General features: G+C 38.0%; 1 protein-coding gene across 16 annotated transcripts in view; it reads left to right on the plus strand.

The window, feature by feature from the left end:
* The window catches only part of PCDH15 (protocadherin related 15), an 870,688-nt gene that overhangs the window by 739,956 nt on the left and 105,583 nt on the right, over positions 1-25,149 (plus strand). For all 16 annotated transcript variants that reach the window (XM_088842500.1, XM_088842496.1, XM_088842498.1 and 13 more), the window contains one exon: positions 24,811-24,938. In XM_088842500.1, the coding sequence (XP_088698626.1) occupies positions 24,811-24,938 (128 nt within the window). The remainder of the gene's footprint in view (positions 1-24,810; positions 24,939-25,149) is intronic.

The raw sequence follows: 25,149 nt of genomic DNA on the forward strand, positions 1-25,149 counted from the left end.
TCTTTGCATTGATCACTGACAAAGGCTTTCTTATCTCTCCTTGCTGTTCTTTGGAAATCTGCACTCAAATGGGTATATCTTTCCTTCTCTCCTCTGTTTTTTGCTTCTCTTCTTTTCACAGCTATTTGTAAGGCCTCATCAGACAGCCATTTTGCTTTTTTTGCATTTCTTTCTCTTGCGGATGGTCTTAATCCCTGTCTCCTGTACAATGTCATGAACCTCTGTCCTTAGTTCATCAGGCACTCTATCTATCAGATTTAGTCCTTTAAATCTATTTCTCACTTCCACTGTATAATTATAAGGGATTTGATTTAGGTCATACCTGAATGGTCTAGTGGTTTACCCCACTTTCTTCAATTTAAGTCTGAATTTGGAATAAGGAGTTCATGATCTGAGCCACAGTCAGCTCCTGGTCTTGTTTTTGTTGACTGTGTAGAGTTTCTCCATCTTTGGCTACAAAGAATAAAATCAATCTGATTTCAGTGTTGGCCAACTGGTTATGTCCACGTGTAGAGTCTTCTCTTGTGTTCTTGGAAGAGGGTGTTAGCTATGACCAGTGTTTTCACTTGGCAAAACTCTATTAGCCTTTTCTTGTCTCCATTCTGTACTCCAAGGCCTAAATTGCCTGTTACTCCAGGTGTTTCTTGACTTCCTACTTTTGCATTCTAGTACTGTATATTGTACCCCACTTATTTAACTTAGATGCAAAGTACATCATGAGGAACACTGGGCTGGAAGAAGCACAAACTAGAATCAATATTGCCGGTAGAAATATCAATAACCTCAGATATGCAGATGACACCACCCTTATGGCAGAAAGTGAAGAAGAACTAAAAAGTCTCTTGAGGAAAGTGAAAGAGGAGAGTGAAAAGTTTGGCTTAAAGCTCAACATTCAGAAAACTAAGATCATGGCATCTGGTCCCATCACTTCATGGGAAATAAATGGAGAAACAGTGGAAACAGTGTTAGACTTTATTTTTGGGAGTTCCAAAATCACTGCAGATGCTGATAGGAGCCATGAAATGAAAAGATGCTTACTCCTTGGAAGGAAAGTTATGACTAACCTAGATAGCATATTAAAAAGCAGAGACATTACTTTGCCAACCAAGGTCCGTCTAGTCAAGGCTATGGTTTTTCCCATGGTCATGTATGGATGTGAGAGTTGGACTGTAAAGAAAATGATCACCAAAGAATTGATGCTTTTGAACTGTGGTGCTGGAGAAGACTCTTGAGAGTCCCTTGGACTGCAAGGAGATCCAACCAGTCCATTCTAAAGGAGATCAGTCCTGGGTGTTCATTGGAAGGACTGATGCTAAAGCTGAAACTCCAATATTTGGCCACCTGATGCGAGAGTTGACTCACTGGAAAAGACTCTGATGCTGGGAGGGATTGGGGGCAGGAGGAGACGGGGACGACAGAGAATGATATGGCTGGATGGCATCACTGACTCAATGGACATGAGCTGAAGTGAACTCCGGGAGTTGGTGATGGACAGGGAGGCCTGGCGTGCTGTGATTCATGGTGTCGCAAAGATTCGGACATGACTGAGTGACTGAACTGAACTGAACTGAACTGACCCTATAATGGAAAGGACATCTTTTTGGGTGATAGTTCTAAAAGGTCTTGTAGGTCTTCATAGATCCGTTCAACTTCAGCTTCTTCAACTTTACTGGTGGGGCATAAACTTGGATTACCATGATACTGAATGTTGTGCCTTAGAAATTAACAGAGATCATTCTGTCGTTTTTGAGATTGCATCCCGGTACTGCATTTTGGACTCTTTTGTTGACTATTTTGGCTACTCCATTTCTTCTGAGGGATTCTTGAGTAGATATAATGGTCGTCTGGGTTAAATTCACCCATTCCAGTCTATTTTAGTTCACTGAATCCTAAAATGTTGACATTCACTCTTGCTATCTCCTGTTTGACCACTTCTAATGTGCCTTGATTCATGGACCTAACATTCCGGGTTCCTATGCAATATTGCTCTTTACAGCATTGGACCTTGCTTCTATGACCAGTCACATCCACAACTGGGTGTGGCTTTTGTTTGGCTCCGTCCCTTCATTCTTTCTCGAGTTATTTCTGGAAAAAAGTATATGTCAGCATTATATTTAAATAATAGAAAGAAATATGTCGGAGAGTATCACATGGAAAGATTGTAAATAGATTGAACTATAAGATGTTTTCAGTGTCTCAAGTTCTGTGGGATTCTCAATCCTGCTTGGTCCATCCTATGTCAAGTTAATCCAGATCCAATAACCCTATCATTTTTTAATCTGGCAAAAGAGGAGAGTCAATTATACTCCAGGGCCACATGTCTTTGTCTCTCTGAGACACTGGCAAGATAAAAGACCAAAAACTGAATTTGGGGGCGATCACTCATTTAGTGAGTGAGAGAAAGGAAGAGCCTTTGGAGAGGCTGTGGAAAAAGGAGTAAAATTTATATAATAATGGTCGTTCAAGGGAAAGGCATTTCAAGAAAGGTAAAACCTGGCAAAAACTGTGACTGTTACAGATATTGAAAGAAATTTATGACTAATAAAAATATATTGGATGACCCTTACTTGGGATACACAATGACTATAGCTAATGTCGTATAAATATAGGAGACCTGTATGTGGATGAAATGAAACTGTAATAAATCAAGGCTTTCTTGGTAAAATCTACACAATAAACATAATTTACAAATTTAGTGTATTCTTAAATATTCCTGATTTTATTCATATGAGGTATCCTTTTCAGTTTAATTTACATGGAATATACATTTAAAATCAGAAACTGAGAATTTTGTTTCAGATGTAAGAAATATAAATTTAGCCTGTAAATCTTTTTAATCATTGTTCAAAACACAAGTTTACTAGTCAATTCTTCTCCTGAAGCTAATTTATTGTTTATCCCCAGAAATGTTTATAAGTTCAATTAATCTATTTTGGTTCCTGTTTTTTCTCCCTCTTGGTGTATTGTACCTAATTAGTCCTTTATGTAATATCTTAAAAATAATTACAAACAATTTAAAGGAAATCATTATTTTAAGTGCTTTCACTTTCAATTTTGAAAGTCTGTTGCCAGTTATTAATTTATGTTGTATGCTTGCCATCAAGATTTCCTGATAGAGATTGCTATGTTTATATTCTTTTAAAATGCAAAAGACAGTTAGAGACTTTAACCAGTCCAGCAGCTCAATTTCATTTATGGAAGATTCCTATTAGATGATACTCCATAAGTGTTAAGATGTACATGAAATTAAAAGACAAGAGGTAAATGGAAATTCTGTAAAAAATATTTATTAAGAAAAACATTAGAAATCAGATATTTATCAGTTAAACATCTCAAAATAACCTTAGTAGAGTAGCAGAAAAAAAGGCAGATACTTAGAAATCTAATACAATAAATTGCTTAAGATTCCTGACTTTGGTATAAGGCAGGCCTGGTTCCAGACGTATCTTTGATCTTTACTAACTTTTCTAAGCTTTAGAATCTTCAACATTATATGAAGGTAAATATGTCTCTGACTCTTAGGTTCTCTGAGAATTTTAAGCAAAATGATGTCTTCAAAGTACTTACCTTGTGAGAACACTAAAAACACTTAATGAAAAAGCTATAATTATTATTTTATTGTTAGTAGCTCTGATATTTGAGTGACACTTAAAAATACAGGAATCACATACTAAAAGTACTTCATTTCCTCCTACAGATTATTGTATAGACAGAGTTCATTTTTCTATGCTCTTTGTATAAACAATGGTTGTAATCCTGACTGTTAGGATTACAATCATGACTTCTTTTGGACTCTAGATTTGAGTACCATTAATTTGATTGACAGTGTTTCTGTAGGTAGCAAGGAAAATTTACAGTTAATAATGTGTTTTTGTACCTAGGGATGGAAAATGCAAACTTTTTCTGTAGGTAGGGGATTATGGTCCCCATCCCCTGATATGGACTAAATTGGTCTTTCCACTTGTACTTGAAATGGTTACTCGGTTAGAAACAACAGAAACACCTCTTACTGACTTATACTAAAAAGAACTTCTCGTTAGAATACTTAGTGGCTTGTGCCGATCAAAGGAAAAGCTGAATGAGATCTAAGAGAGAACAAAAAAAGATAAGCTTCAGCAGTCTTCCCTTCCGTTCCGTTCCGTCGCTCAGTCGTGTCCGACTCTTTGCGACCCCATGGACTGTAGCCTACCAGGCTTCTCCATCCATGGGATTCTCCAGGCAAGAATACTGGAGTGGGTTACCGTTTCCTTCTCCAGGGGATCTTCCCGACCCAGGGATCGAACCCGGGTCTCCCGCATTGGAGGCAGACGCTTTAACCTCTGAGCCACCAGGGAAGCCTCTCAAAATCTGCATTTTGAGCCGTATCATCAAGACAGTTGGGATCATAGACTTAAGCTCAAAGATTAAGTGTTTACTGGGGAGAATCTAACTAGCCTAACTTGAGACTAGGGCAAGACTAGGGTGTAGAGCACTATGGTTGACAGTTCCACTGAGCACATGGAAAATGGGGGTTCAGTAATCCAAGGGGAAAAAGATGGAGTTCAGCGTCCAAAATAAGGGAGGAAGTGATGGTAGGCAGACAAATCAAGAAAATTCTACTAACCTTTTCAAAAATCAATTTGGGCCCAAATGTGGTTAAATGAAATGCTAAGGTGGGCAGTGTGAGGACAGGTATAGAGAAGTAGCATATTGCTTGAAATTTATAGTGCTAGATTTCACATTCTGTCATAACGAAAATTTATTTTCACTTTTTAATATTAGCATTGCTTAAAAATTTAAGTGTTTGATTACTTGAAGTCTGAAAGTTCATTCACAAATGTATGTGACGTCGAAAATTACCTTTTCTTATCAGATATTTTGGAGAAGATTATAATGCTTGAATTTAGTGACATATTGGAAAACTATGACCCTCTGTTTGTCACATATTCATCAAGTACTTTCTAAGGGCTAAATTTAGTTTGTTCATTGCACTAAATAGTTGTAGATAAATTGTTTCACCTTATATTACTTCTACAATTTCTGAAAAAAATCTAATTATTAAATATATTTTGTACCAAATGGCTAATAAACTAAGCAAAGATATACAGATAAAGAATAATTAGATTCTGCTTTTACAAGGTCACTTTTCTTTTTGATCATTCTTTTTTGGTTAAGTCTTCACAACTAAATCACATAGTGCCTGGAGAAATACATAGATAAGCAAACAAGTAAGCAAACTCATTTGATTTTAGGGGGAAAATTATGGACTTAACTAGCATTATCCAGGGCTTGCTAATACAGAAAAAGTAGATTCACCTGGTATCTCTCCAGACATTTTAGATACAAGAGATGAAAGGAACCAATGAAATTTATTTCAATATTTTTTTTTAATTTTTGTATTTTTGTTATCTTTCTGTAATGTTGTTTTTAAATGCCATGTACTCAGTGAGTGATATAAACACATCGTAAATTTCAGTTTTCTAATAAAAAATTTTGTAAAAAATTTAAAAAAATAAAAAATTTTTTTGTGTACGTGATGGTTTAGGTTCCAAGCTTCTAATCATGGCTTGGTCTGTCTGATGACCAGCATCCTTCTAGGAGCCCACCAAAGTCACCTCATTAGAACCAATGGAGATTCCTATCACCTATCTGCTAGAAAATTCCAAGGGATTTAGGAATTCAGTGTCAGAGACTCCTATCACTCAGAAAATTACAGGGTTCTTAGGAGCTGTATTTCAGGTACCAAAATCAAAGGTTAAATGTTAGAACAAAAGATTCTCCTAGTACCTCCACTTACAGGAGTTTTAGGAGCTCTGCATCAAGATCCAGGCACAGATATTGATCTATATATCTATATTTTCTTATTATCTCACATATACTTATCCTAACATATACATATATTGTATACATGAGTACTATTGTGTATACTTTGACATAGTTTGCTTACCATTCAAATGTTTTGAAAATAGCATGAATGCCAAGTCACTTTTTAATTTTTACAACTCTAATGCTTTACATTTTTATGGTGATGATAAGCACATAATCTATTCATTATAACATTTAATCACCGAAATAATCATATTGTTTTTTATAGATTATAGATAAGGAGGCAGTCTTTGTCCCTGTTCAAAATCAGTCCAAAAGTACAAAAGTATATGGGAAAAAATTCTCCTTTTAAATCCATGATGTTTCTACTTTGCCTCAAGTTCTCATGAAGTAAGGAGATAGGATATATTCAGGGAGGGATATATAGAAGCACTTCATTGAGCAGCCATGGCATCTGGTCCCATCACTTCTTGGGAAATAGATATGGAAACAGTGTCAGACTTTATTTTATTGGGCTCCAAAATCACTGCAGATGCTGATTGCAGCCATGAAATTAAAAGACTCTTGCTCCTTGGAAGGAAAGTTATGACCAACCAAGATAGTATATTAAAAAGCAGAGACACTACTTTGCCAACCAAGGTCTGTCTAGTCAAGGCTATGGTTTTCCCAGTGGTCATATATGGATGTGAGAGTTGGACTGTGAAGAAAGCTTATCACCGAAGAATTGATGCCTTTGAACTGTGGTGCTGGAGAAAACTCTTGAGAGTCCCTTGGACTGCAAGGAGATCCAACCAGTCCATTCTAAAGAAGATCAATCCTGACTGTTCATTGGAAGGACTGATGCTAAAGCTGAAACTGCAATACTTTGGCCACCTCATGCGACAAGTTGACTCACTGGAAAAGACTCTGATGCTGGGAGGGATTGGGGGTAGGAGGAGACGGGGATGACAAAGAATGAGATGGCTGGATGGCATCACCGACTCGATGGACATGAGTTTGAGTGTACTCTGGGAGTTGGTGATGGACAGGGAGGCCTGTCGTGCTGTGATTCATGGGTTCACAAAGAGTCAGACACGACTGAGCGACTGAACTGAACTGAACTGAACTGAATCTAAGCCAGATTATCTACACCATCTGTCAACAATTTCCTGACACAGTTAAAAATTAGCTTGATTACCCTGTTCCCATCTATCACCCTATATTCTCAGCCTCTGGGGAATTTATTAAAATGTAGAAATTCCCTATTAAAATGTTAGTTTCTCATGGTTTTACACATAGAAGTTTCTAAAAACCTAATACCTAAAGAAAAATTTTGTGCTAATTGACACAAACTGTCCTGACCCACTCCTCACAAACCACAAACTTTAGAGAGGTTTAGGATTATGTTATCTGGGTTCAGTTCCTGGGTTGGGAAGATCCCCTGGAGGATGGCTTGGCAACTTACTCCAGTATTCTTGCCTGGAGAATCCCCATGGGCAGAGGAGCCTGATGGGCTACAATTGATGGGGTCACAAAGAGTTAGACACGACTGAGTGACAAAGCATAGCACAGTACAGCACAGCACAGGATTATGTTGGATTTTTTTTTTTTTCAAATGGCTTCTCTCCTGCTTTTTTAGATGCTCAGCATAATTTTGCAATTAATTACTTTTTAATTAATTTATTTTAATTGGAGGATAATTACAATATTGTGATGTTTTTGCCAAACTGAAGGAAGGCCCCAAAGTGAAATGGTTAAGAATATTTATTGTCTCTGGTAACAACACAAGGTTTGGATGAGACTCTTCTACCTTTTTCTAGTTGTGTAATCTTAGACATATAATTTAATCCTTCCAATCCCTGTTTCTTCACCAATAAAGATTATTTTGGATAATCAATAACACTGGATTATTATGGGGTAAGGGCTTCCCCAGTGGCTCAGCAGTAAAGAATCCTCCTGCAATGCAAGAGACTCAAATGACGTGTCTTTGATTGCTGGACTGGGAAGATCCCTGAAGGAGGGCATGACAACCCACTCCAGTATTATTGGAGGGAAAAATCCCATGGACAGAGGAGCCTGGCAGGCTACAATCCATGGGATTGCAAAGAGTTGGACACAACTGAAGTGACTGAGCATTATGTGGATAAGGTGAAATGATGCACTGAAAACTTTTAGCTCAGGAACGTCTCAATTATAACTACTATTATTATTGTGCTAGTCTGCTTGAAATGCCATAAGAAAATACCATAGACTATATGGCTTAAGCTAAGGAAATTTTTTCCTCACATTTCTGGAGGCTGGAAGTTCAAGATAAAGGTGTATCAGGGTTGGTTTTTGGTGTCACTTCTCTTCCTGGATGGTGAATGACCATCCTTGTGTCCTCACAGAGAGAGTTGAATAGAGATAGAGAGACAAAGGGATGGAGAGAGAAGGGAGCAAGAAAGAGCACTAGCTTTCTGCTGTTTCTTCTTAAAAGGATACTAGTCCTTTTGGATCAGAGCTCCACACTTACAACCTCATTTAACCTGAATTACTTCCATAACGGTCTGTCTCAAAACCATGTTAGCAGCTAAGTCCCCACACACAATTTGGTCCATTAACTACCATTAGTTACCAGAGTCAGTAATGGTGTTTGTGCATAAAAGAAAAGTACAAAAAACTCTGTTTGCCATATCACAGAATTTTGCTTTCCCTAAATTTGTCATCTCTAAGCATCCTAAAACTTTTCTGTTTCATAAATATAGTCTTCTCTGAATTTTACATTTTTTAACAGAAGCAATAATATGACTGGTGTAGGCAAAAAAAAAAAAAAATGTTCCCTTCTCCATGCTCCGGAGAAGGCAATGGCACCCCACTCCAGTACTCTTGCCTGGAAAATCCCATGGACGGAGGAGACTGGAAGGCTGCAGTCCATGGGGTCGCTGAGGGTCGGACATGACTGAGCAACTTCATATTCACTTTCTCCATGCCCATATCTTAATCCTTGGAATTAATTGAATATGTCACTTTTAAAGGTCAAAGGACTTTCCAGGTATGATTAAAGACTTGAGATGGTGCAATTATCTTGGGTTATCTAGGTGACGCCAATATAATTACAAAAGCCTTTATAATTGATATGATAGGACTGTGAGGGTCAGAGTAATGCAGCATGAGAAGGACTCAATTAGCCATCACTAGCTTTGAAGATGGAAGGAGACCCTGAACCAAGGAGTGCAGGCAGGCAGATTCAAGAAGCTAGAAAAGGCAACAAAACAGATATACTCCTAGAGCCTCCAGAAATCAGTGTAGACCTGTTCACATAGTAACTTTAGCCCAATGTTACCACTCTAGCCTGTGGAACTCTAAGATATTACATTTTTATTGTTTTAAGATCACCGAAGAATTGATGTTTTTGAACTGTGGTGCTGGAGAAGACTCTTGAGAGTCCCTTGGACTGCAAGGAGATCCAATCAGTCCATTCTAAAGGAGATCAGTCCTGGGTGTTCTTTGGAAGGACTTATGCTAAAGCTGAAACTCCAATACTTTGGCCACCTCATGCGACACGTTGACTCACTGGAAAAGAGTCTGATGCTGGGAGGTATTGGGGGTAGGAGGAGACGGGGATGACAAAGGATGAGATGGCTGGATGGCATCACCGACTCGATGGACATGAGTTTGAGTGAACTCTGGGAGTTGGTGATGGACAGGGAGGCCTGGCATGCTGTGATTCATGGGGTCGCCGAAGAGTCGGACACGACTGAGCGACTGAACTGAACTGAAGCCACTAATGGAGAAGGCAATGGCGACCCACTCCAGTACTCTTGCCTGGAAAATCCCACGGACAGAGGAGCCTGGGAGGCTGCAGTCCATGGGGTCGCGAAGAGTCGGACACGACTGAGCGACTTCACTTTCACTATTCACTTTCATGCATTGGAGAAGGAAATGGCAACCCAGTCTTGCCTTGAGAATCCCAGGGATGGGGGAGCCTGGTGGGCTGCCGTCTATGGGGTCACACAGAGTCCGACACGACTGAAGTGACTTAGCAGCAGCAGCAAGCCACTAATTTATAGAAGCAATAGAAAACTAATGTGATGCTATTTTCTTTGCATCAAAAAGAAGTTTCTCCCTGTGCTGCTTTAACATTATTCAGAATGTTATTTTTTTCGTTTTCTTCAGCAGCACTGTAGACATTTATAAATCCTTCATTACTCAGACTGACATAGAAGGGTTGACTGCGATAGCCTGCCCTTTGAAATAGAATTATTTGTTTCTTCAGAAACATTTTATTTGGTTTCTACTATTTGCTTGCCTGTATTCTGGAAACTGGTGGGAAATGATCTCTGGTCTCTAATGGACAGTTGTCTTGTTTTTATTAAAAATCTTATTTTTATTATGAAAAGAGACTGGAGTATGAATTTTAGCCAAGTCTGGGTATGAAGTCTGGCTCTTCCTTATTACAGTGACTTAATTTCATTAACTTTTAATTTATCTGAAAAGCAGAAACGATAATCTACTTCATGGATGATTTAAAAGGTTTTAAAGAGATCGTGTAAACAAAAGAGCCAGTACACGGACTAATACAGAGAAAGTATGCAAAAAAGAAAAATGCATTTCCCTTTCCTTCTGTCAAAATATGGTAAACCAGACTTGACTTATTAATTTCTTCTTGATGAATTTTTTTACTACCTTTTTAAACAAAACTCCTGTAAAGACTCAAGAAAAAAAAATGTAAATGCTGCTTTCTGTTGAGTGTTTGTGGGCATGGGAAGGGGCTATCAGGTGTATTTAGGGACATGTATGATGATTCAACAGAGAAGGCAATGGCAAGCCACTCCAGTACTCTTGCCTAGAAAATCCCATGGATGGAGGAGCCTGGTAGGCTGCAGTCCGTGGGGTCGCTAAGGGTAGGACACAACTGAGCGACTTCACTTTCACCTTTCACTTTCACACATTGGAGAAGGAAATGGCAACCCACTCCAGTGTTCTTGCCTGGAGAATCCCGGGGACGGGGGAGCCTGGTGGGCTTCCGTCTACGGGGTCACACAGAGTCGGATACAACTGAAGTGACTTAGCAGCAGCAGCAGCAGCATGATGATTCAAAACTGCCTATTTAACATTAGTTATTACAGTCAATGTACTTTTTCAAGTTCTTAGTACATTGCACTTTCATGATACAGTCTTATTGTTTGTTGGCTTGTTTCTTTTGTTTGTTTTTGTTGCTGTTCAGTTTTTAAGTTGTGTCTGACTCTTAGCCAACCCATAGATTGCAGCACGTCAGGCTCCTCTGTCCTCCCCTATTTCCCAGAGTTTGTTCAAACTCATGACCATTTTGTCAGTGACACTATCTGAACCTCTCATCTTCTGCTGCCTCTTTCTCCTTTTGCCTTCAGTCTTTCCTAGAATCAGGGTCTTTTCCAAAGAGTTGGGTGTTCGAATCAGGTGGCCAAAATATTGGAGCTTCAGCCTCAGCAACAGACTTTCCAGTGAATACTCAGGGTTTATTTCCTTTAGGATTAACTGGTTTGATCTCCTTGCTGTCCAAGGGACTCTCAAGAGTCTTCTCCAGCACCACAATTCAAAAGCATGAATTCTTCAGCATTCACTCTTCTTTATGGCCCCACTCTTACATCCATAAATGACTATTGGAAAAACCATAGCTTTGACTATGTGAGTATTTGTCAAAAAGTGATGTCACTGTTTTTTAATATGCTTTCCTACCAAGGAGCAAGTGTCTTTATTTCATGACTGCAGTTACCATCAAGTGATTTCAAGGAAAGAAAATCTATTACTGCTTCTACTGTTTCCTCTTCTATTTGCCATGAAGGGACTGGATGCCATGATCTTAGTTTTTTAATGTTGAGTTTCAAGTCAGCTTTTTCACTCTCCTTTTTCACCTTCATCAAGAGGCTGTTTAGTTCCTCTTTGCCTTTAGAGTGGTATACATCTGCATATCTGAGATGGTTGATATTTCTCCTAGCAATCTTGATCCTAGCTTGTAGATTCATTAAATCCACCATTTCTCATGATGTACTTTGCATATAAGTTCAATAAGCAGGGTGACAATATACAGCCTTATCATAATGCTTTCACAATTTAGAACCAGTCAGTTGTTCCATGCTTGGTTCTAGCTGTTGCTTCTTGACTTGCATATAGGTTTCTCATAAGACAGGTAAGGTGGTCTGGTATTCCCATCTCCTTAAGAATTTTCCATTTTTTTTGTGATCCACATAGTCAAAGTCTCTAGAGTAGTCAATGAAGCAGAAGTAGATGCTTTTTTTTTTTTTTTCCTGGAATTCCCTTGCTTTTTCTATAATCCAGCGGACATTGGCAATTTGATCTCTGGTTCTTCTGTCTTTTCTAAATCCAGCTTGTACATCTGGAAGTTCTCGGTTCATGTAGTACTGAAGCCTAACTTGAAGAATTTTGATCATTACCTTTTCAGCATGTGAAATGAGTGCAATTGTATGGTAATTTGAACATTGTTTGTCATTGTTCTTCTTTGGGACTGGGATGAAAACTGACTTCCAGTCCTGTGGCTTTTGCTGAGTTTTCCAAATTTGTTGACATATTTAGTGCAGGACATTAACAGCATCATCTTTTAGAATTTGAAATAGCTCAGCTGGAAATTCTATCACCTTCACTAGCTTTGTTCATAGTAATGTTTCCTAAGGCCCACATAACTTCATACTCCAGGATGTCTGGCTCTAGGTGAATGAACATACCATCATGGTTATCCAGATCATTAAGACATTTTTTTTTACTAGTTCATCTGTATATTCTTGTCACTTTTTAATCTCCTGCTTCTCTTAGGTCCTTCAGTTTCTGTCTTTATAATGCTCATCCTTGCATGCAATGATTCCTTGGTATTTCTAATTTTTTTGAAGAGACCTCTAGTCTTTCCCATTCTATTGTTTTCCTCTATTTCTTTTCATTGTTCATCTAAGAATGTTTATTTATATATTATTTATATAAGAATGTTTACTTATATATTAAGTGTTTATTTATATAATTTACCAAATTCATCAACTATTGCTTCTATTTAAGTGAAATAACTTTGGACTTAAACACATAGTTTTGTTTTTGGCTATGTGTCTAAAATACAAAGTTCATTTAATGGTCTGTGAAGTGAGGTGAAGTCGTTCAGTCATGTCTGACTCTTTGCGACCCCATAAACTGTAGCCTACCAGGTTCCTCTGTCCATGGGATTTTCCAGGCAATAGTACTGGAGTGGATTGCCATTTCCATCTCCAGGGGATCTTCCCAACCCAGGGCTCGAACCCAGGTCTCCCTCATTGTAGACGGACGCTTTACCGTCTGAGCCACCGGGGAAGTCCTACAATTTAATGGTCTATTCAAGCATAATTATTTTTCTCTCAGCTATGACTTTTCATTACAGGGTAAAATGATTCTTTTTAAATATGAATGTCCACAGAGTATTTTTACATCAAATATTGTAGTGTATGTCTTTGTCAAAGACTGTTGACATTGTTAAATGAATTTTCACAAAGCTATAGTCTTGCCATATAAACAAAACTATGCATAATTAATATAGCACTTTTACTGTCTTCCAAGAGTTTTTATACTACTTAAATTGTTCTATTTGCAGTAAAAGTGTATGTATTTTTCCACCAAATTATTTGATATTTCTTATATAATATCCCACAAGAAACAATTTTATTTTGTAATTCAATACTAGGAATTATTTTTTAATTTCATGAAATTGGTATTCTTCCTCATTCAAACAATAACAATAATAATAATACTTTCTATCTTCTATCTTGAGAGTCAGGGAACTCAGACATATTTGATGTAGTGCGACCATGATGTATTTAATGCTTTACATACACTTATTTAATTCAGTTACTTAAATATAATTGTGTGTGTGCATGTGAAAGTCACTCATTTGTGTGTGACTCTTTACAATCCCAAGGACTCTAAAGCCCTCCAGGCTCCTCCATCCATTAAATTTTCCTCCATCTGTGGAATTTTCCAGGCAAGAATACTAGAGTTGATTGCCATTCCCTTCTCCAGACGATCTTCCTGACCCAAACTCAGATCTCTTGCATTGCAGGCAGATTCTTTACTATCTAAGCCACGAAGGAAGCCCTTATATATACTTTACTACATAGTTATTCTTGAGAAATTTAGCTCATAAAGGGTAAATAACACATGTAAGGTCATACTGTAAACATGGAGTATTACTGGCATCTCACCCAAGCTCTGGCTCCACAACTTGTACTTAAATGTATTAATTTACCAGTTCACCACTATAGAAGTTTTATTGGTACTTTGGCTTCTGTATTAAGCTGCTTTTATGGGGAGAGTTGGAGTTTAATAGATACGAATAAATTAAAATAGTGCCTGTTTATTTTGAATGGAAAAACACTGAGCTAAAGGTCATCATCATTCCCTTGCAAATGCTTTAAAATGCATCAGTTTGCTTTCAGAGATTAGCACAAAATTGTAAGCAAAACCAGTGAAAAGAAATAATATTGCATTCTTAGCTTCTATGTTGATGGTTACTGTTTGTAGAGAAACTAAGTTTATTAAATTTTTCTAATGAGAAAGCTATGTTAATATGGACACAAAGCCAAACTTTAATTAATATTTAGAATATTACTCTCCTGTTATCTCATCACTATAGTGAAATTATCAATGTTATCATTTTCTTCACTAAAAAACTTAGCTAAAAATCAAGTGTATGTTAAATCCAAGCATAAGGTTTTGAAGCCAGTAGTTACATACTGTTATTTCAGTTCAGTTCAGTTCAGTTCAGTCGCTCAGTCGTGACCAACTATTTGCGACCCCATGATTAGTTCAGCTATTAACCTTTCACAAACACATACACAAAAAGGTATGTTTTAGATACAAGCAATTAAAATCATGCAAAAGTGAATTAACATCAAACTAAATTAAAATACTATTCAAATGAACCTCAAAATATTCAGTCTCTCTTGCTCCCTAGCTATTTAAAATAAACAGTGTATATAAGTATGATTAATTCCTGCAGAGAAAAAAGCTGAGAAATAAGAAATAGTGACTTTTCTCATTCTAATATACTTAATTTATTTTTCAAAAAATCATGTAAATATACTATATTACTTCTAATTCCATATAACAGACAAGCTGTATCATATTTCCTATATACTTTTTATTCAAACTCTATTATCTTAGTGAATAACCATAAACCCCTTAGTAGAGTCAGAGTAAATGCTTATCTTAGATGATCCTTTTGTTCTTATATCTTACTTTATCTCTAGAAACAATCATTTATTTGGAATATAAATTAGGGCAGAGGAACAAAAAGGAAGTTACTATAGTCCATGGAACTCTGAATGGTTTTAGATTTGTTTGTTATTCAGTTGCTAAGTAGTGTCCGACTCTTTGTGACCCCATGGACTGTAGTGTGCCAGACTTTGTTACCCTTCACTATCTCCCTGAGTTTTCTCAAACTCATGCCCATTGAGTCAGTGATGCCACCCAACCATCTTATCCTCTGTTGCCCTCTTCTCCTCCTGCCTTCAATCTTCCCCAGCATCAAGCTGTTTTTTTTTTTTTTTTCCAGTGAATCAGTCATTCCCATCAGATGGCCAAAGTTTTGGAGCTTAAGTTTCAACATCAGAATTTCCAATGAATATTCAAAGTTGACTTCCTTTAGGGTTGATTGGTATGATACCCTTGCAGTCAAAGGGTCTCTTAAGAGTCTTCTCCAGCACCACAGTTCAAAAGGATCAATTGTTAAGCACTCAGCCTTATTTATGCTCCAACTCTCATATCTGTACATGACTACAAGTAAACAGAGCTTTGACTATACAGACCTTTCTTGGCAAAGTGATATCTTTTTAACATGCTGTCTAGGTTTGTCATAGCTATCCTTCCAAGGAGTTCGATTCAGTTCAGTCACTCAGTCATGTCTGACACTTTGTGACGCCATGGACTGCAGCACTTCAGACTTCCCTGTCCATCACCAACTCCCAGAGCTTGCTCAAACTCATGTCCTTTGAGTTGGTTATGCCATTCAACATCTCATCCTCTGTCATCCCCTTCTCCTCCTGCCTTCAATCTTTCCCAGCATCAGGGTCTTTTCCAATGAGTGTTCTTCGCATCAGGTGACCAAAGTATTGGAGTTTCAGCTTCAGCATCAGTCTTTCCAATGAATATCCAAGGAGTAAGTGTCTTTTAATTTCATGGCTGCAGTCACATCTGCAGTGATTTTTGGAGCCCAAGAAAAAAATCTGTCATTGCTTCCACTTTTTCCCCTTCTATTTGCCATGAAGTGGTGGAACCAGATGCCATGATCTTAGTTTTCTTGAATGTTGAGGGTTTTTTTTTATTAATTTATTTACTTTAATTGGAGGCTAATTACTCCACATCATTGTATTGGTTTTGCCATACATTGACAAGAATCAGCCCTGGGTGTACATGCACTCCCCATCTTGAACCCCCTCCCACCTCCCTCCCCATCCCATCCCTCTGGTTCATCCCAGTACACCAGCCCCGAACATCCTGTATCATGCATTGAACCTGGACTGGCAGTTCTTTTCACATATGATAATATACATGTTTAAGCCAACTTTTTCACTCTCCTCTATCACATTCATTAAGAGTCTCTTTAGTTCCTCTTCGCTTTCTGCCATTAGAGTAGTATTCATTTGCATACCTGAGGTTATTGTTATTTCTCCCATCAATCTTGATTCCAGCTTGTGAGTCATCCCACACAGCATTTCCCATGATGTACTCTGCAGAGAAGTCAAATAAGCAGGGTGACAATATACAGCCTTGTACTTCTTTCCGGGTTTGGAACCAGTCTGTTGTTCATGGCTGATTCTAACTGTTGCTTCTTGACTTGCATACAGGTTTCTTAGGAAACAGGTAATGTGGTCTGCTATTCCTGTCTCTAAGAATTTTCCACAGTTTGTTGTGATCCACACAGTCAGAGGTTTACATAGTCAATGAAGCAGAAGAAGATGTTTTTCTGGAATTCTCTTGCTTTTTTTTATGATCCAATGTAGAGTGGCAGTTTAACCGCTTGTTACTCTGTCTTTTCAAAGCCCAGCTTGCATATCTGGAGGTTTTTGTTTCGTGTACTGCTGAAGCCTACCTTGAAGGATTTTGAACATTACCTTGCTAACATATGAAATGAGCTCAAATGTGTGGTAATTTGAACATTCTTTGGCATTGCCTTTCTTGGGATTGAAACAAAAACTGATTTTTTCCAGTGATGGGCCACTACTCAGTTTTCCAAATTCGCTAACATATTGAGTGCGTCCCTTTAACAACATAATTTTCTAGTATTTGAAATAGCTCAGCTGGAATTCTATCACCGTTCCACCAGCTTTGTTGGTAATAATGCTTCCTGGACAGCATATTAAAAGCAAAGACATCACTTTGCTGACAAAGATCCATATAGTCAAAGCTATGGTTTTTCCAGTAGTCGTGTATGGATGTGAGAGCTGGATCATAAAGGAAGCTGAGTCCTGAAGAATTGATGCTTTTGAACTGTGGTGTTGGAGAAGACTTCTGAGAGTCCCTTGAACTGCAAGGTGATCCAAACAGTCAATTCCAAAGGAAATCAGTCCTGAATATTTTTTGGAAGGATTAATGTTTAAGCTCCAATACTTTGGCAACCTGATACAAAGAGCTGACTCATTGGAAATGAACCTGATGCTGGGAAAGATTGAGGGTCAAAGAATCAAAGGGCGACGGAGAATGAGATGGCTTGATCGAATCACAAACTTTAGATTTAGTATTTTCCTAATATTAAACCTAAAACAACTGTTATCTTTAAGAGAGATACTCATTCTTAAAACAATATACAGTTGTTTGGCACTGCTATTTTTCAGGGCTTAAATATGTATCATCTCATTTGTGCCGATAAAATATAGTGTTTAATTTTATTTAAGTAAACACCAGGTAGGGATTTGGTAGCAAGTTTAGTTCATTCCACATTTATTAAACACCTACTATGAGCCTCTAAAATTTAATTTGACAGTAAATAAAGTATAATAATAGCATTACAGAAAAAATAGCATAAAAGTTAGGATGTGTGTGTGTGTGTGTGTGTGTGTGTGTATGTGCGCAATTTAAGAAGGATCTAACTTTGACCTTTTGATACCAACAAAGTAAGAAATACATAAGTCTGGTAACCCAAGCATTTTTTAAAGTTCTCTGCAATAGAATCACATTATGATACAGTTCAAAAAATCAGTTTAATGTGTTACATTGTACAGAATATTTAACAATAAGAAAAGCACCGTCCTTGGATTCAGTCTAGTCTAGTGTGTTTTCTTTCAGACTAAGCTGTTTAATCCCCAAGTATGATAATCAATACCTCTTTGATGTATATATGCTATAAATAATTAGATATATGATTGAAGTTTAGAGCATTCACACTGAGGGAATATCAGGAGCAGGTGCCACTGCCAATAGGCAATGATAGGAGTGGAGATGAACAGGACTGAATCTCTGACTTTAAAGAACTCAGTGAAAATGGTGATAAACAATCTTTTATCAAATAATTGCAGCTCATTTTACCCATTTTAATTGAGTCCTTTGTTGAAGGCATGTGCACGTACATGGCCTCAAGAGAGGGTTTTGTTATATATTTGCAAAAACTTTCCATTTTATTTTTATTCCTCTAATCTCTCTCACTCTCTCATTTTAATTAGGGTTTTTTCAATCTCATCACTATTCACATTTTGGGCTAGATAATTTTCTGTCATTGGGGCATGTCCTATTCATCACGGGGCATTTCTCAGCATCTTTGGCCATTACTGACCAAATTCTAGTATCACTCTCCCCACTGCCTCACCCTCTGCAGATATCACTACCAAAAACATCTCTGGAAGGGAAAAATTAATCATAGTTAAGAACCATTGCCGTTACTCCTTGAATCATTATTTAGACAGTATTTTATGAGAACCCAATGCAACATAGGCAATAGGTTGGTCATGTGAATAGAAGGACTTCCTAGGTGGCACTACTTGTTAAAAAAAAAAAAAATTCTGGCCAATGAAGGAGATGCAGGAGATTCTGGTTCAATCCCTGAGTTGGGAAAATCATGAAGAGGGGAACATACCAACCCACTCTAGTATTCTTGTCTGGAGAATCCCATAGACAGAGGAGCCCATGGGACCACAAAAGAGTCTGATACAACTTAGCACTTAAATAACAACAAGAGAAAGCTAATAGCACAAAATTAATTATTAGAAAGAAAAGGGAAAAATGCAAACCAAATTTGGTCTTGAAAAACATAAAGTCTAGTTGTGGCAAGCAGGGACTACTCTTCATTGTGGGGCATAGGCTTCTCATTTCAGTGCTTTCTCTTGTTGCAGAGCACAGGCTCTAGGTACACAGGCTTCAGTAGTTACAGTGTGTGGGCTCAGCAGTTGTGGCTCTTAGGCTTAGTTGCCCTCAGGCATATGGAATTTTCCTGGACCAGGGATTGAAGGGGTGTCCTCTGAATTGCACCACTGGACCACAAGGGAAGCCCAGCATTAATGATATTCTTAATATCCTTTGAATTGCACCATTGGACCACAAGGAAGCCCAGCATTAATGATATTCTTACTATCCTCAGAATTGCACCACTGGACCACAAGGAAGCCCAGCATTAATGATATTCTTACTATCAGTTACTCTTCTGAACCTTTTTCAGCTTGTTTCAGTTCAGTTCAGTCACTCAGTCGTGTCTGACTCTCTGCGACCCCATGAATCACAGCACGCCAGGCCTCCCTGTCCATCACCAACTCCTGGAGTTCACTCAAACTCATATCCATCGAGTCGGTGATGCCATCCAGACATCTCATTCTCTGTCATCCCTGTCTCCTCTCATCCCCAATCCCTCCCAGCAACAGACTCTTTTCCAGTGAGTCAACTCTTCGCATGAGGTGGCCAAAGTATTGGAGTTTCAGCTTTAGCATCAGTCCTTCCAATGAACACCCAGGCTTGATCTCCTTTAGAATGGACTGGTTGGATCTCCTTGCAGTATAAGGGACTCTCAAGAGTCTTCTCCAACACCACAGTTCAAAAGCACCAATTCTTCGGCAATCAGCTTTCTTCACAGTCCAACTCTCACATCCATACATGACCACGGGAAAAACCATAGCCTTGACTAGACGGACCTTGGTTGGCAAAGTAATGTCTCTGCTTTTTAATATGCTATCTAGGTTGGTCATAACTTTCCTTCCAAGGAGTAAGCGTCTTTTAATTTCATGTCTGCAATCAGCATCTGCAGTGATTTTGGAGCCCAAAGAAATAAAGTCTGACACTGTTTCCACTGTTTCCCCATCTATTTCCCATGAAGTGATGGGACCAGATGCCATGATCTTCGTTTTCTGAATGTTGAGCTTCAAGCCAACCTTTTCACTCTCCTCTTTCACTTTCATCAAGAGGCCTTTGAGTTCCTCTTCACTTTCTACCATAAGAGTGGTGTCATCTGCATATCTGAGGTTATTGATATTTCTCCCAGCAATCTTGATTCCAGCTTGTGCTTCTTCCAGCCCAGCGTTCCTCATGATGTACTCTGCATATAAGTTAAATGAGCAGGGTGACAATATACAACCTTGACGTACTCCTTTCCCTATTTGGAACCAGTCTGTTGTTCCATGTCCAGTTCTAACTGTTGCTTCCTGACCTGAATACAGGTTTCTCAAGAGGCAGGTCAGGTGGTCTGGGATTCCCATCTCTTTCAGAATGTTCCACAGTTTATTGTGATCCACACAGTCAAAGGCTTTGGCATAGTCAATGAAACAGAAATAGATGTTTTTCTGGAACTATCTTGCTTTCTCCATGATCCAGCGGATGTTGACAATTTGATCTCTGGTTCCTCTGCCTTTTTTAAAATCTGCTTGAACATCTGGAAGTTCACGGTTCACATATTGCTGAAGCCTGGCTTGGAGAATTTTGAGCATGACTTTACTATTTAGGATGTCTAAAATAGAACAGATCTATTCAAGGAGTTTTCTCTTCTGACTCATATTTCTTTTTCTTAGCTTTACTTCTTAGTAACTCTGTTTTTTCTTTCTTTAAACTAATAAGTCCCATGAAGGTAGCTCATGTTTCCTTGCATAAAGGATCACTGCTGGAACTTCTTGACTTGCTGAACCCAAAGGTACTGCCTAAAGAAAGTGTTCTCTCATACAAAATTGGATAAAAAGATTGTCAGTGAAAGAAGGGAAATAAGGCACTGGAAACCAAAATGCATAGAGGGCTACAATGTCTTTTAACCAAAACTCTTGCCAAGTAAATCTTTCATCCAGCTTATAATTTTTCATCCTCTGTGGTTCTCATTGGGAGGGTCTCATTGTCTCACCCAACCAGAAGGGAGACTATAGGAGGGTATCAGGTCATCATGCATTTGTGTTGTTCTCACAATATTCTCTTTTCCATTTTATCAATACCCCCTTTATTGTCTTCATCTGCATTCCTTCCTGAATCTTTCTTTTTTGTTATGTGCTTCATAACTACCTTCAATAAAGGATATAATATGGAGAAAATAAAAGTATCTGGAAATACTCATGAGGTAAGTAGTAGACTTAAATGAATTTAAATTAGAGTTGCTTCCAACTTTCTGCCTTAGTAAGAATCAAAAACCAAATTAGATGAAAGATCATGATACAGTCCTTAGTCCTCACACTCAGTCAAAATGTGCGAGCTTTGGAAGTTCGCCTTGTCATGTATATTGTATGCTAATTAATCAGGTAATCTAAGTGAATGCTATACTAGTGATTAAACTGTAGGGGTACATTTCGTTATTTTTGGACTTGTCACCATTTATCTTATATTCTTTGATTAGATACATCATAATTTCCACTCCCCCTGCTTTCTTCAGATATAATGGACAAATTTAACCGTGTATATTTAAGTTGTAAAATGTGGTGTTTTGATATACATTGCTATTGCTTTGTCATTAAATTATGTCCAACTCTTTGTGGCCTCATGGACTATAGCCCACCAGGCTCCTCTGTCCATGGGATTTCCCAGCAAGAATACTGGAGTGGTTTGCTACTCCTTCTCCAGGGGATCTTCCCAATCCAGGGATTGAACCGGAGCCTCCTGCATTGGCAGGTGGAGTCTTTACCACTGAGCCACATACATATATTCTGTGAAATGCGTACCACAAATTAGTTATCACATCCTTTAACTCACAAAGGTAATGTTTGTGATCTCTGTGTGTGAGTGTGTGTGTGTATGGTTCAGTTCAGTTCAGTTCAGTTCAGTTGCTCAGTCGTGTCCGACTCTCCGCGACCCCATGAATCACAGCACGCCAGGCCTCCCTGTCCATCACCAACTCCCGGAGTACACTCAAACCCATGTCCACAGAATCGGCGACGCCATCCAGCCATCTCATTCTCCGTCGTCCCCTTCTCCTCCCGCCCCCAACCTTTCCCAGCATCAGAGTCTTTTCCAGTGAGTCAACTCGTCTCATGAGGTGGCCAAAGTATTGCAGTTTCAGCTTTAGCATCAGTCCCTCCAATGAACATCCAGGATTGATCTCCTTTAGAATGGACTGGTTGGATCTCCTTGCAGTATAAGGGACTCTCAAGAGTCTTCTCCAACACCACAGTTCAAAAGCATCGATTCTTCGGCGATCAGCCTTCTTCACAGTCCAACTCTCACATCCATACATGACAACAGGAAAAACCATTGCCTTGGCTAGACGGACCTTGGTTGGCAAAGTAATGTCTCTGCTTTTTAATATACTATCAAGGTTGGTCATAACTTTCCTTCCAAGGAGCAAGCATCTTTTAATTTCATGGCTGCAATCAGCATCTGCAGTGATTTTGGAGCCCAAAAAAACAAAGTCTGACACTGTTTCCACTGTTTTTCCATCTATTTCCCATGAAGTGATGGGACCAGATGCCATGATCTTTGTTTTCTGAATGTTGAGCTTCAAGCCAACCTTTTCACTCTCCTCTTTCACTTTCATCAAGAGGCTTTTGAGTTCCTCTTCACTTTCTGCCATAAGGGTAGTGTCATCTGCATATCTGAGGTTATTGATATTTCTCCCAGCAATCTTGATTCCAGCTTGTGCTTCTTCCAGCCCAGCGTTCCTCATGATGTACTCTGCATATAAGTTAAATAAGCAAGGTGACAATATACAACCTTGACGTACACCTTTTCCTATTTGGAACCAGTCTGTTGTTCCATGTCCAGTTCTAACAGTTGCTTCCTGACCTGCATACAGGTGTGTATGGTAGCAACATGTTAAATCTACTCTCTTAGTAGATATGAGTACATAGTATAGTATCATTAAGTATCATCACCATGTTGACCATTAGATCTTCACTTATAGTTTAAGATTCACTTATTTTTTTTAATTATCAAATGTAGAACTCTTAGCTTTGATTCCAAAGGTTAAAAATTGTTCGCTACTAAGATGAAAATGGGTGTCATTTTGGATGAACTCTGTTGGTGGCTGACCAGGGTGCAATTCAGAGCCCTGGTGCTGCAGGATATAAAAGCATAGTCTGCCATCTTTACTTCCTTGCTGGTACCCTTCCCTGTTGGCCTAGCACATTTTTCTCTTTGATACTAACTTGTCCAGTTTAGGAAAGGTGGGAAAGAGACAAGAGAGAAACTAAATGAGTAGCAGCAAGACAGTGATAAAATTCTGGAATTAATTCTCTTGTCTCACTGATCTTTCTCAAGTCAAGCAGAAAGGTGCCCATTTCTAAATTCTAATAAGGATAATGAAGATTATTCATTCATTTATTCAGTTGACACAGAAATATTATACACCTATGATCTACCCACTGTGCTAGTAGCTTCATGTTAATTTGTTATGGTTGAGGATACAATAAAGTAATAAAATCCAGGTGTGCCTGATGGTTTGTAGATCAGTTGCCCTATATTTGATCCTACATGAAATACATGAGAAAAGTTTGCTTAGGTACATCAGAATCTTTTTTTGTAATTTAAATCTGCATTTTACAAAATGTTTACCATGTACTCCTCATGTTATCTAATTTGTAAGTTATTTTTATCAGATTCTTTGTCAAACGGCCATTTGTGGACTAACAAAAAGTGCTACATTTTTCCTTAAAGATGTGATGATTGAAGGAGTGAGATTAAACATGTGATGAAGAAATGTATCCCTTATTGTATGTTTAATGTGGTTTAAATTATAAAACCCAGTATTTATAAGTCATATAATACTCTTCTCTCCACTTGTATCTTTTTCAATAAATCCAGCATAGTCTCTGATACACAGTAAAACTTGTTTTCCCTTGGTGGGAATAAGTCCCTCACCCAACCATTGTATACTATATAGATAGATAGATAGGTATAGATAGATATACACACACACACACATATATATGTTATAAATATTACATATGTATATGCTATATATGTATATATACTATATACAGGCTTCCTGGGTGGCTCAGCAGTAAGGAATCCACATGCAATGCAGGAGACACAGGAGACGTGGGTTTGATACCTGGATCAGGAAGATCCCCTGGAGAAGGGCATGGCAACCTATTCCAGAATTCTTGCCTGGAGAATCCTATGGGCAGAGGAGCTGGTGGGCTATAGTCCATAGGGTCACAGAGTGGTATATGGCTGAGCATGCACACACATACTACATATATACGCTGCATTTTAAGCTAAGAAAATATCATTGCTGGTTACATACTTAAGAATAATTTTTTTAAATTTAAAGCAGACTTTATTATTTCATAAGTTGTTTAATATATTTGTGTCATTTTGATGTAATTTGGTAATGTGTGTGAAGTAATTGTGAATACTAATGGTTGAGTTGTTTTATTACAATTAGCAAAACACAATACTTTAGTGCCTATTAAATCCAGAAAAATAAATTAAGAAGACATTATAATTAAAAGAAATAGCAGCAACTTAACATCATGATGCCAGAAACATCATTATCAGTGTCCTCTGTGGGAATAAGGTATTAAGCATGCCAAATAGGAATGACTATCTGAATTATTTACATTGTTCAAAAGAAAAAAGTATAAGTGTCTACTCCACTCCATCTTTTTCCAGTGAGTAACCATCAATAAAATATATATTGTTATCTTCCAGGCAATACAGCTAAAGTGTATATTGAGATTCAGGATGAAAATGATCATCCCCCAGTGTTTCAGAAAAAATTCTACATTGGAGGTGTGTCTGAAGATGCAAGGATGTTTGCTTCTGTGCTAAGAGTTAAGGTATGCGAACACTTGTTAAGATACAGAATTAAAAGTGAAAACAAATAGCTCACATTTCGCAAATAAACTACAGCCATATAATTTATATTAACTGAATGCATATTTGTATTGTTTAAATGAAAATCTGAAGCTTACAGATATATGAGTTTAATTAGTCAAACTAAATACAGATTAATTATGAGGTGAATGCTAACTTTTGTGTTTTATTTTC

This window comes from Moschus berezovskii, chromosome 12 (genome assembly GCF_049115385.1).
Source record: "Moschus berezovskii isolate FMDL1 chromosome 12, NW_MosBer_1.0, whole genome shotgun sequence".
In the NCBI taxonomy this organism is placed as follows: domain Eukaryota; kingdom Metazoa; phylum Chordata; class Mammalia; order Artiodactyla; family Moschidae; genus Moschus; species Moschus berezovskii.